The sequence below is a fragment of the Mesoplodon mirus genome, assembly GCF_964341445.2.
Source record: "Mesoplodon mirus genome assembly, chromosome: 16".
In the NCBI taxonomy this organism is placed as follows: Eukaryota; Metazoa; Chordata; class Mammalia; order Artiodactyla; family Ziphiidae; genus Mesoplodon; species Mesoplodon mirus.
The window spans coordinates 46887336-46899986 of record NC_138992.1 but is presented as its reverse complement, the minus strand read 5'-3'; the positions used below and the strand labels follow the sequence as shown (position 1 = coordinate 46899986).

General features: G+C 36.9%; 1 protein-coding gene across 1 annotated transcript in view; it reads left to right on the top strand.

Moving 5' to 3' along the window:
* LOC309792157 (receptor-interacting serine/threonine-protein kinase 2) overlaps positions 1-10682 on the top strand; it is a 30052-nt gene extending 19370 nt beyond the window's left edge. The window contains exons 7-11 of the mRNA XM_082601514.1: positions 2600-2685; positions 5628-5711; positions 7043-7136; positions 8719-8874; positions 9912-10682. Of these exons, the coding sequence (XP_082457640.1) occupies positions 2600-2685; positions 5628-5711; positions 7043-7136; positions 8719-8874; positions 9912-10249 (758 nt within the window). The 3' untranslated portion in view covers positions 10250-10682. The remainder of the gene's footprint in view (positions 1-2599; positions 2686-5627; positions 5712-7042; positions 7137-8718; positions 8875-9911) is intronic.
* Positions 10683-12651: the final 1969 nt, after the last annotated feature.

Below are 12651 nucleotides of genomic sequence, written 5' to 3'. Positions count from 1 at the left end.
GATAATGGAATGTGTTTTCATATACTCTGATGTGTTAAAATTTTCTGTTTTAATCTAATGTAGTAAATATCAATAGATATGACCAACATATACAAAAGCTCTTAATAATTTTGAAGACTTCTGAGACCCAAAAGTTTGAGAATTACAGACTTAGATGATCATCTTGTACTACTGTAGGAGATGCGTAAGTCCCATACTGCATGTTTCCAAAGTGAAGATGAAATTCCATTTCAATCCCCAAGAAGGAAAGCATGGGAGGAACATTTCTAGGTCCTATCTGCCCCTAAGCACTCCTCCTCCTCATTTGTTAGTTTTAGAGAAAAAGCAAGTGTACTTATCTAGTCCCTTCTCAGTTTTCTCCTCCTTTTAGCAGTAAGCTTGCCTAAAGGATGCACACATTTTGTGCTTCCCCATATGGAAGCAGGTGAGGCCTGTAGCTGAGTGAGTAAAACTGTCAACTGAAGGGACAAAGTATTACTAAGCCCATATGCTACAGATCTAAAAAGGGACATATTCCAATTAGCTTTATCAGTAATAGAGGTGATGTTTTGATCATCATCTATCATTATTGTGTGGCTTTTCTTAATAGATTCTGAACTTAGGAAGAGAAGACAGGGGTAATGCATATTGTACCTTATGTTCCCTTCTTAAACCTCCTACACCCTATGTTCTGTATTTCTTTTGAGCATTGAGAAAGTAGAAACCATGAGAGAGAACTCCCTCATTGTTCCACTACCATATCTATAAGTTTAGTTGTACTTGACCTGTCTTTCCTGCTTTATCTCTTTTACAGAGGGAAAAAAGTGTTCTTATGCAATTGTAAACAGTATTACTTGTGCTCTGGATGCCATTCCCTTACTCTCTCCAGCATTCTGTTCCTTATATTCTCTCTCTGCTCTTGCATTGCCAATCTCTGCCTGTCTACTGGATCGTTCATCTGTCATACAGATCTATGCTATTATTATATCCTATCTTTATATAGGAAAAAATTCTTGACCCCATATCATCCTTCAGCTACCACCTCATTTTTCTACTCCCATTTAGATCTAAACACCTTGTAGGAATTGTCCATACTTATTGTCTCTACTTCTTCATCTCTAATTCAGTTTTTAACAAACTTACATCAGTCTTCTGTTTTCATATCTCCACTAAAGCTGCATTTGTTCGTTACCAAGGATGGCAATTTTGGAAAATACTGCTTATCTTACTTGGCCTCTCAGCAGATTAGATATGGCTGACTCTTCCCTCCTTGAAACTTTCCCTCTGATAGCTTCCAAGACACAAGAGACCATACTCCCTATTATCCTTTCTTCCTCTATCTCTTTTTTTCTTCCTCTGCTCAATTTCTAACTGTTGGAATGCCTCAGAGCTCTAATACGGGTCCTTTACTGTTTGCCATCTGTACTTTCCCCCTAGATGATCCAGACCAGACCATGGCTTTTATACCATCTATATGTTAGTGGTGCTCGGTTTTATATCTAGAGCCCTGGCCTCTCCCTTAAGCAACAGGTCCATATATTATTGTAGTAATAGTGGTAATTATGATTGTTTGTACTCGTTGACTATTATGAATCATGATGCTATGACTGTTCATGTGCAAGTCTGTGTGTGAACGTATATGTTTTCATTTCTCTCAGGTAACTACCTGAGTGGAATTGCTTGGTCGTATGGTAAATTTATCTTTCATTTTTAAGAAACTGCGAAGCTGTTTTCCAGAGTGGCTGCATCATGATACATTCCCACCAGCAATGTGTGAGGTTTTCTGTTTCTCTACATCATTGTCAATACTTGTTATTTTCTGTCTTTTTAATTATACCTATTTTAGTGGGTATGGAGTGATGCATCATTGTAGTGTTAATTTGCATTTCCTAATGACAAAAGGCGTTTAAGCATATTTTCATATGCTTTTTAGCTATTTGTGTGTCTCCTTTGGTGAAATTCAATCTTTTACCCATTGTTAAATTGGGTTGTTTGTCTTAAGTTGTTAGAGTTCTTTTTATATTCTAGATATAAGTTCTTTAGCAGATACATGATAGGTAAAAGTGTTCTATTCTGGGGCTTGTCTTTTTGTTTTTCTTAATAGCATCTCTTTAAATGCCAAAGGTTTCAATTTTTTTGAAGTCCCATTATCAAAAATTTTTTATGGATCCTGTTTCTGATGCCATATCTAGGAATTATTTGCCCAACTCAAGGTCATGAAGATTTTCACCTATATTTACGTTTAGGTGCATAGTCCATTTCAAGTTAATTCTATGTATGTTGTGAGGTAAGAATCTAAATTTTTCTGTTTTTGTGTGGATATCCAACTGTCCTAGTACCATTTGTCGAAAAGACTATCCTTTCCTCATTGAATTGCCTTAGCAAGTTGTCAAAAAACAATTGCCAATACTTGTAAGGGCTTTAGACTCTGAATTATGTTCCATTGATCTATCTTTAGATATGTCTATCTTTATGCCTGTACTAAATGCTCTTAAGACAGTTGAATGTCATCGGTTTGGGGGAAAATTTACTTAGGGTCTTATCAGTTAAATATTAGCATTTATGTTTTTCATTTTAATGGTTATAAGCAACCTGAACTCATTTTATTTTTCTTATTTAGAATGTTTAATAGAACTTGAACCAGTTCTGCGAACATTTGAAGAGATAACTTTTCTTGAAGCTGTTCTTCAACTAAAGAAAACAAAGGTAAATTGTTAAATGTAATACTGGAAATTAGAATGTTAAATCATGGAGAGTTTTAGTTTAGTTTAATTTAGTTTTTTTCTACATACCTTCCACAGATACTAGCTACAGTCCTGGGGCAGTAGTTATCAGAGAGTATGAGTGCTGTCTTGAATCTGTCACCAAAGAACTTTTCCATTTCTTTCAAACAGCTGCCTCCAGATTTCAAAGGGATTTTCAGACCTCTCATATAGCAAATGTAAATTTAAAACGTGTAATGCGTGCCAGTTGTATACAGTTAATGCCCTAAATTACTACAGTTGTTGTTGTTGTTTTAAATCTATGTTTATTTCTCTAAAGTTTCGATATATAGAGAGTAAAAGATGTCTGGGTTATTGGCACTTTATTGCCAAGTTAAGCTGTAGAATTTTTATTAATAATTGAGGCCCAAATGTGTATTTTCTATGGCTTGTTTATATCTTTTCGTTTTCCCACTCAAACACTCCATGTTGCATAGACCAAAGTAGCTGTTGATATGAATTACCTAGAACAATTGTCTTATTTACTCATTCTGCTCTTGTAGCTCAGAAAAACAATTGAAGGGACCCATTACTGCAAGGTTTTCTTGCTGCTATGAAAAATTGTTTAGAAAGCAACTACAGTCCTTTAGGGACAAAGTTAGCCTAGTTTAACACTTTCTGGGTTTCATTAAGTTGCATTTGAGATATGATAATAAAAACCATCATTTATTAGCCAATGTCTTAGGCTGTGAACAGGCATAATCTACAATTGATTTATCACTAAATGACATTGCTTGCCTCTTGCAGTTTGCTGGATCTGTTAACATAATCTTTGGTTTAAAAGGGAAGTGCATAAAGGAAACAACTGCCCTTAACCAAACTTAAAATTGATGGTGGCAGTATTAGTACCTGAGTTTTTTTAAGGAACTAAGGAGGAACTGTGCTTTAATCTTTTGATAAGTTTTCATTGACTTCTCTGCTTCTGAGTAGGTAGTCTTTTTCAGAACATTCCAATCTCTCTGCTTCTTAGTAGATACAAACTTCTGTTAACATTTATTTTTGCTTTGTCTTTTCAGTTCCCTTTTCTCTCTTCACAACTTTCTCCTCTTCTGCCAAGCAGAGGTGGATAGAAGGGTCTGTTTTCTTGGTTATAAGAAACTGAACTGGAAGAGAACCAATTCAGTTCCTTTTTTGTCCCCAACCAACTTAAATACTAGGATCTATATTTAAAACTGTTAATTTGGGGGAGAAATTTTTGCTTCTTAAATAAAGTAATTTAGTGTATATTTTTAAATACTTGAGTATCATTTAATAGCATTACTTTCTTTGGTCACTGTTTTAAGTTGCTGTATTGTTTTCACTCAGAGTTGTCATTATTTTTTTCTTTTTTTTTAAATCCTTGTATTAATTCTGTAAAACTGTTAGGGAAAGAATATCATCTCCATTTTATAGATGAGATAACTGAGGTATAGGGTAAGTCACATAACACTCTACAGAGCTAACTAATGGCAGGGCCAAGGGTAGAATACAAATTTATTAAGATAATAAGATTTTTCATAAATTTCTGAAAACAAAGATCACAATTTAGGGTGACTTGTTTTGTTTGAGTTTCCTACATTTTTTTCAGTTCTTTGAACTGGCTCCTATAATTCCTGTTTTCACAGATAGTATCGCTTATGTCTTGAGCAGTAAAACTGAATCAAAAAAAGTTTTATTTGATATGTCGTTTTATTTCTTTCTAGGGACTGACTCACTAGTTCATAAATAATTTGAATTATCATTAACTTGGTTATGAAAAGTGATGTTAGTAATTAATGATACTGTATAACAAGAAATATTTTAATAAATTTAAAAGAACAAAAGCAATTTACATAACAGAAATGGATCCAAAGATGAATTTTAAAGGTTCATATAAAAATGTATTTAACAAATGTCCACTGGACTGCTGTGTGTAAAGTACTATGCCCCATAGATTATATACATAGATGAATAGTAGTTTTTTTCTCCTAAAACTTCTTAGACATGTTATGGAGCAGACAGTTGTTAAGTATGAATAATGAAGGGCTGGGTGTGGATCCCACCAATTTCTAAAGTTCTGTATAGCATTTGATGTTATGTTGGTTTGGGGAAGAAAAGCAGACTAATGGTTTTGCTTTTAAATCACTCAATAGTGATGGCAGCTAATCCAAGTCTGGCTTAAAGAGACAGGAGTGGATCACTAAACAATTTTAGTACAAAGGCATAGCGTTTAAATAAATTATCTGTTTAATAGCTACCATTTATTGAATGCTTACAAAGTAATCTTAGGGCCTCTGCATATACTACTTCTAATCCTTCTTACAGTAATCCTGCAAAATAGGTATTCTCATCCCCAGTTTACAGATAAGTAAACTAAGTTTAAGTCTCATGCCTAAAGTCAAACAGGTATCCTGGGATCTAAACCAGATCTCATTGGCCCCCATCATTCCATTAGGGCACTCTGCCTCCTTTACTTAGTCCAGCCCTCAATTTCTTATCTATAAAATAAAAATAATAATAGTACTTAGAATCATGGTGCCTAAATTATAGTAAATGCTTAATAATTATGGATAGATAGATACACACACAAATTGAAATATATTAAGTACCTAGTTTGAACCAGATACTTTATATTCATTATCTCAATCTCTAGAATGATCCTGCATGTAGATATTCCATTTTAAAGGATGAATTTGCTCAAGGTAACCAGTTAATATGAGGCAGGATTCAAAGCCTGTGTCTCTAAAGTTATTTCCCCTATTCTACACTATCTCTACCTTTAAGTTAGATATTATATTCTCAACTGATTGAGATTTTCTTTCTATTGATTTTGTATAAACATATAAAATATGTTAAGTAGATTGTATTTTACTCATATAATTTTCTACTTATCTCTAATTCAAGTACATATATTCATTCTTATTACAGAGTGCTTTAAGTGCCGTTCACTTATGTGACAAGAAGAAAATGGAGTTATCTCCGAACATACCTGTAAATTATTGTCCACAGGAGGTAAAAATAACTACATTGATTAAACTCAAAATGTGAGAAGAATATGAGAAATCATTTAGTCTATCTCACTCTTTTATAGATGGGAAGCTAAAGTCCAGGGAGGTTTTAGGATTTTAGAATGGGAATCTCTAATTTTAAATCCAGCTCTTCTGATTCTTAGTTCATTGTTCATCTCATCAAATCAACAGTCCTTTCTTTCTTGGGCATTGACTTCTGTCCCTGTCCTTGTTTTATGTAATGGATGGTGTTCCAGGGTAGTACATAGACAAATCATTGGTACACTTCTGCCACTATATTTATACCTTCTTATTCAAATGTAAAAAAGCTATAATACCTGCCTTGTTCTTAACCTCTTACAATGATTAATTTTAAAAAATGCCATTTGTGTGACTATCCAAAAAGAAGGATTTCTTTAGTAGCATTCATTCAGAATTATTTCATATTAATGATTTCTTTTAAGAATATATAAGATATGTTCTCTTTACAGATTCAGAAAAGTAATAATACCTTCAAAATGAATCTTAAAACACAGTATGTAGTCTTTGAATCACCTTTATATTCACTATCTCATCATTGGATCTTTGAGCCCATACATGCTCATTTTTAGATAAATACACAGAAAAAGAACCTGAGAGCCAAATTATTTAAATGCCTTGTTGAAGTTCAGGTAATAATTCTGTGACAGAGCTAGGATTGGATCCAACTTCTATATTACTTTTTCCATGTATTCCCACTCCTCCATGTTGAAGGAACCTGAGGCATTGAGAATAGGCATGTGCTCTAAATCAGTAGGTAATCAGAGCTGCAGATCTCAAATTTCTCATAAGCTGGACAGAGTCTCTCAGATTTTGTACAAAATATTGAAAAAATAATGATTTCTGGGGCTTCCCTGGTGGCGCAGTGGTTGAGAGTCCGCCAGCCGATGCAGGGGACATGGGTTCATGCCCCGGTCCGGGAGGATCCCACATGCCGTGGAGCCATGGCCTGTGAGCCATGGCCGCTGAAGCTGTGCGTCCGGAGCCTGTGCTCCACAACGGGAGAGGCCACAACAGTGAGAGGCCCGCATACCGCAAAAAAAAAAAAAAAAAAAAAAAAAAAGATTTCTAATATATTTAACTATTGCCCCACCCATCCAATTGACCTGATAAAGAAATCAAGTTCACTTTTTTGTTACTTCACATATGTGTTTAATTTTGTAAAGTGTAATTTGTATTAGTTTTGATTCTTTGTTTATAATAAGCCAAAAGCAGGAACTGTTTAGAAATTAAAGCTGTATAACTTTTAAAATGATTTTTCATTAACCTAAATCATTTATCTTCTATTTATTTTAGGAATCGTGTGGATCCTCTCAGCTCTATAAAACTAGTGTTTCTCCTGGAACCTCAAGGTCCCTGTCAGCTCCTCAAGACAATGATTTTTTATCTAGTATGTAAATTTTTCAGTCAGTATTACTTGCAAGTTTTCAATTTTCTTTCAAGATCATATTCTTGCAAGCAGTCATGGTTTGTATGGAACATGTCTTTCATTTGCATTTATAACTCATTTTTTAAAAGTGACAGTCTAAAGATGTGAAGATAGTAGTGGGATGTTAAACAAATATATTTAAGTATTAAAAGCATTATGTTAGACACTACAGAAAGATATTTTTAAAAATCTCTTGTAAGGAGGAGAAATGTTTCTAAGTCACCATAATATTAGACAAAGAGCAATGCACTGTAAAAGATATAGGGATGTAGAACTATGGTAGTATAGTGGAAGAGTAACATTTTTTACAAAACACTGTCACAACAACCTTGTGAGGGAGATATTCCTCATTTTACAGATTCTTAAGATCAAGACTTCTGGATCACATAGTTAGTAGCTGGCAAATCAAGATTCGAAGCCAGGTCTTTTTGATAAATATTTTCATGTCACAACTACACCATGTTATCATCATGAAGAAATTATTTCTGGCTGAAGGTTGGACCTATAGTTATAAAGGATGGGAATTCCAGGCAAAAGGAACAGCATAGAGGCAAAGAAGCAAGAAAACAGAGAACAGTGAGTAGTTGGGTTTAGCTGGTGAAGAGGGTGAATGAAAGGTAATAAAAGATCAGGAGGGTGGAGTCATATCATGATGAATTCTAATACTAGGCTAAGCCATTCAGGCTCATATCATGATGAATTCTAATACTAGGCTAAGCCATTCAGGTTCTTTTGCTTGGGTAGGGAACAATTACTGCAAATTTTTGAACAAGAGTGTGACATGATAAAATTTTTTGCTTTAGGAGTATTTATCCTGGCTGGAATATGTAGGATATTTTGGAAGGGAAAAGGAGATTCAAGGTGGGGAGACCAGTTAGGAGACTATTGGTCTATTATTGTACTACAGGTGGGAGATTATGAGACCTGCTCCAGAGTGTGAAGGAGAGAATAGTGTGAGAGATGTTACAGAGGACACACTTTTCACTTGCAGGAAGGAAGAGAGAAAAAAAGCTAAAGCTGAACAAGTTTAGCTGGAAGAACATTGGTGCTATTAACAGAAATAGGAGTTGAAACAGGTTTTAAAGTTAAGATTAATAATTAAGTTTTTAATTTCTTTTTAATTTGAGCTGTTGAAAATGTGAGGTTCACTGAAGACAGAAAATTTAATTACATGGATTTGGGAAGGGAGGTGACAACTGAGGCCCTGAGGTTGAATAAGTTTACCAAAGGAGAGTGTAGAACATCATATGTAAATTCAGAGGACACATTTGAAGTGCAGAAGGAGGAAGATGACACAGAAGAAAAAATATGGTACCACATGAAGAAGTAAAATTCTATGATTTATAATTTACATAGGACAGACAGAAATATGGTAAAAACATTAAGCATAAACCTTTTTTTTCTAAAAAATATTTACTTGTGGAATTAGGTTTATGAACCAGCTTATGCAGTGAAAAATTAAGAGACACCGAATGTTCATATTTTAGCTAATAGGAATAGCTAAGGAATATTCTACCCCTAATGAAGATGTTGTGTTTTATAGGAAAAACTCAAGACTTTTCTGTGATGCGTCAATGTCCAGTAAATCACAGTTGTGACAGTAACATTTCTGTGGCTCAAAGAGCAATATCCTGTGATCACAGGGCTGCTCCATGCTCTTTAGCAATAATAAATCCACTCTCAGCGGAGGGAAATTCAGGTAAATATATACTATGAGACACTTTGTAAATGATGCCATTTATCTCACAACCATATGTTCAGTAGATTTGCTATACGATGTTTTATTTGTCTTTATTTCTTCAGTATGATATATACATACCATAAGTAGGAAAGCACTTCCAATCCCTGAAGACATGAGTGTTGATATGTAATAATAGGCCAAAATGGTATTCCATGAACATCTATCTAGGGAGGGATTGCTAAGAGGAAGTGTGACTTAATATGTTACTAAAGGTAAATATATTTTTGTTTATCAAATATGCAGGTATTCTTTATGTTTAAAAAAAAAACCTGAGAAAAAGTGACATTTGCCCCCATGATTTATAGTGTATAAAAATGCAGTGCTGGGGGCCTCCCTGGTGGCGCAGTGGTTGAGAGTCCGCCTGCCGATGCAGGGGATACGGGTTCGTGCCCCGGTCTGGGAGGATCCCATATGCCGCGGAGCGGCTGGGCCTGTGAGCCATGGCCACTGAGCCTGCGCATCCGGAGCCTGTGCTCCGCAACGGGAGAGGCCACAACAGTGAGAGGCCCGCGTACGGAAAAAAAAAAAAAAAAAAAAAAAAAAAAAATGCAGTGCTTTGGGCTTCCCTGGTGGCGCAGTGGTTGAGCGTCCACCTGCCAATGCAGGGGACACATTTTTGTGCCCCAGTCCGGGAAGATCCCATATGCCGCAGAGCGGCTGGGCCCGTGAGCCGTGGCCGCTGAGCCTGCGCGTCCGGAGCCTGTGCACCGCAACGGGAGAGGCCACAACAGTGAGAGGCCCGTGTACTGCAAAAAAAAAAAAAAAAAAAAAAAAAAAATGCACTGCTTTTTCTTGCAGGGAAAGGGAAGAGATAACCCAAATATCTGAATGTTTCCTGAAAATAAATAGCATCCCTCAAAATACAGGTGTTCCATATGAGCACAATCATAGTAAAATTAGGCTTTATGCCTTATTATTTTGTTTTTCATCTAATTTTACTCATAGCTATAAATCTGTCCCCACCTTCTTACTTGTCATCCCTTGCTTTTCTACAGAGCAATTTCAGCCTGGTATAACCCAACAGTGGATCCAGAGTAAAAGGGAAGATATTGTGAACCAAATGACTGAAGCCTGCCTTAACCAATCTCTAGATGCCCTCCTATCCAGGGATTTGATCATGAAGGAGGACTATGAACTCATTAGTACCAAACCTACAAGGACCTCAAAAGTCAGACAATTATTGGATACTAGTGACATCCAAGGAGAAGAATTTGCCAAAGTTATAGTACAAAAATTGAAAGATAACAAGCAAATGGGTCTTCAACCTTACCCAGAAATACTTGTGGTTTCTCAATCTCCATCTTTAAATTTATTTCACAAGAAAAACCTATAAGTAACTCTTTTTCAAGAAGAAAAGTCAGTTCATAAAAGGGTATTTTATATTTCTTTTGCCTTGATAATGTTTTTATGAGATTCATATGAATATTAGAAACTTTAATGAAGTTTCTTCTTCAGATAAAAGTCTCCTTCCATGACATTACAGTATTTTTAAAATTAATACAGTAGAAAGTTTGATTTTTGCTGCATAGTTCTTATTGTCTCTTTGGTTAATTGAAACTATTTTTTCAACATAATAATTATATTTTTATTGTACAAAACAGCGTCTTCAGGTTTCATGTGTTTCTCATGGGAACTATTTTCACATATACTTTCTTTGTGGATTATTTATTACTTGTTTAAGATGCTTGACTTTCTGAAGACTTAAAGAAACTTTTAAATGTTATTTATTGAGTTATTTAGAAAATTGTTTCAAAGATAAGCAATACAAAGTGTATAAAGAAAAAATTAATCCTTGAGCATGTGTTTCTACTTCTATTTCTAGCCTCAAGTAACAACCAAGGTAACAATCAAAGTTAACAGCATGATGTGTATCATTCTATCCCTTTCTTCCTGCTCATATTTAAAGTATATGCCCGGGGGGGACCTTCAAGATGGCAGAGGAGTAAGATGTGGAGATCACCTTCCTCCCCACAAATACATCAAAAATACATCTACACGTGGAACAACTCCTGCAGAACACCTACTGAACACTGGCGGAAGACCTCGCACTTCCCAAAAGGCAAGAAACTCCCCACGTACGTGGGTAGGGAAAAAGGAAAAACGGAGACAAAAGAATAGGGACAGGACCTGCCCCTCTGGGAGGGAGCTGTGAAGGAGGAAAAGTTTCCACACACTAGGAAGCCCCTTCACTGGTGGAGATGGGGTGGGCAGTGGGGAAGCTTCAGGGCCATGGAAGAGAGCACAGCAGCAGGAGTGTAGAGGGCAAAGTGGAGATATTCCCACACAGAGGATTGTTGCCTACCAGCACTCACCAGCCAGAGAGGCTTGTCTGCTCACCTGCCGGGGTGGGTGGGGGCTGGGAACTGAGGCTCAGGCTTCAGAGGTCAGATCCCAGGGAGAGGACTGGGGTTGCTTGTGTGAACACAGCCTGAGGGGGGCTAGTGATCCACAACTATCTGGGAGGGAGTCCAGGAAAAAGTATGGACCTGCCTAAGAGGCAAGAGACCATTGTTTCAGGGTGCACAAGGAGAGGGTATTCAGAGCACCATCTAAACGAGCTCCAGAGACAGGCGCAAGCCACGGCTATCAGTGTGTACACCAAAGGCGGGCATGAGACACTAAGGTTGCTGCTGCAGCCACCAAGAAGCCTGTGTGCAAGCACAGGTCACTATCCATACCTCCCCTCCTGGAGCCTGTGCAGCCCACCACTGACAGGGTCCCGTGATCCAGGGACAACTTCCCTGGGAGAACACACGGCGCACCTCAGGCTGTTGCAATGTCACACCAGCCTGTGCCAGTCAGGCTCGCCCCGCATTCTATACCTATCCCTCCCTCCCGGCCTGAGTGAGCCAGAGCCCCCTGATCAGCTGCTCCTTTAACCCCTCCCTGTCTGGGCGGGGAACAGATGCCCTCAGGTGACCTACATGCAGAGGCGGGGCCAAATCCAAAGCTGAACCTCAGGAGCCATGCAAACAAAGAAGAGAAAGGGAACTCTGTCCCAGCAGCCTCAGGAGCAGTGGATTAAATCCCCACAATCTACTTGATGTACCCTGCATCTGTGGAATACCTCAACAGACAACAAATCATCCCAAAATTGAGGCAGTGGGCTTTGGAAGCAACTGTAGACATGGTGTTTGCTTTCTGCCTCTAATTTGTTTCTGGTTTTATGTTTATTTTAGTTTAGTAGTTAGAGCTTATTATCATTGGTAGATTTGTTTATTGATTTGGTTCTCTTCCTTTATATATATATATATATATTTTTTTTCCTTTTTCTCTTTTTGTGAGTGTGTATGTGTATGCTTCTTTGTGTGATTTTGTCTGTATACCTTTACTTTTACCATTTGTCCTAGGGTTCTGTCTGTCCATTTTTTTGGTTTGTTTTGTTTTGTTTTGTTTTTGAATACTTTTTACAGCTTTTATCATTGGTGGATTTGTTTTTTGGTTTGGTTGTCCGTTTTTTTTAATTACTTTATTTGAATTTTTAAAAATTTTTTCTAATTTTTTTATTTTACTTTATTTTATTTTTTTCTTTCTTTATTTATTTTTTATTCTCCCTTTTCTCCTGAGTCGAGTGGCTGACAGGGTCTTGGTCCTCTGGCCGTGTGTCAGGCCTGAACCTCTGAGGTGGGAGAGCCGAGTTCAGGACATTGGCCCACCAGAGGCCTCCCAGCCCCACGTCGTACCAAACGGCAAAAGCTCTCACAGAGATCTCCATCGCAATGCTAAGACCCAGCT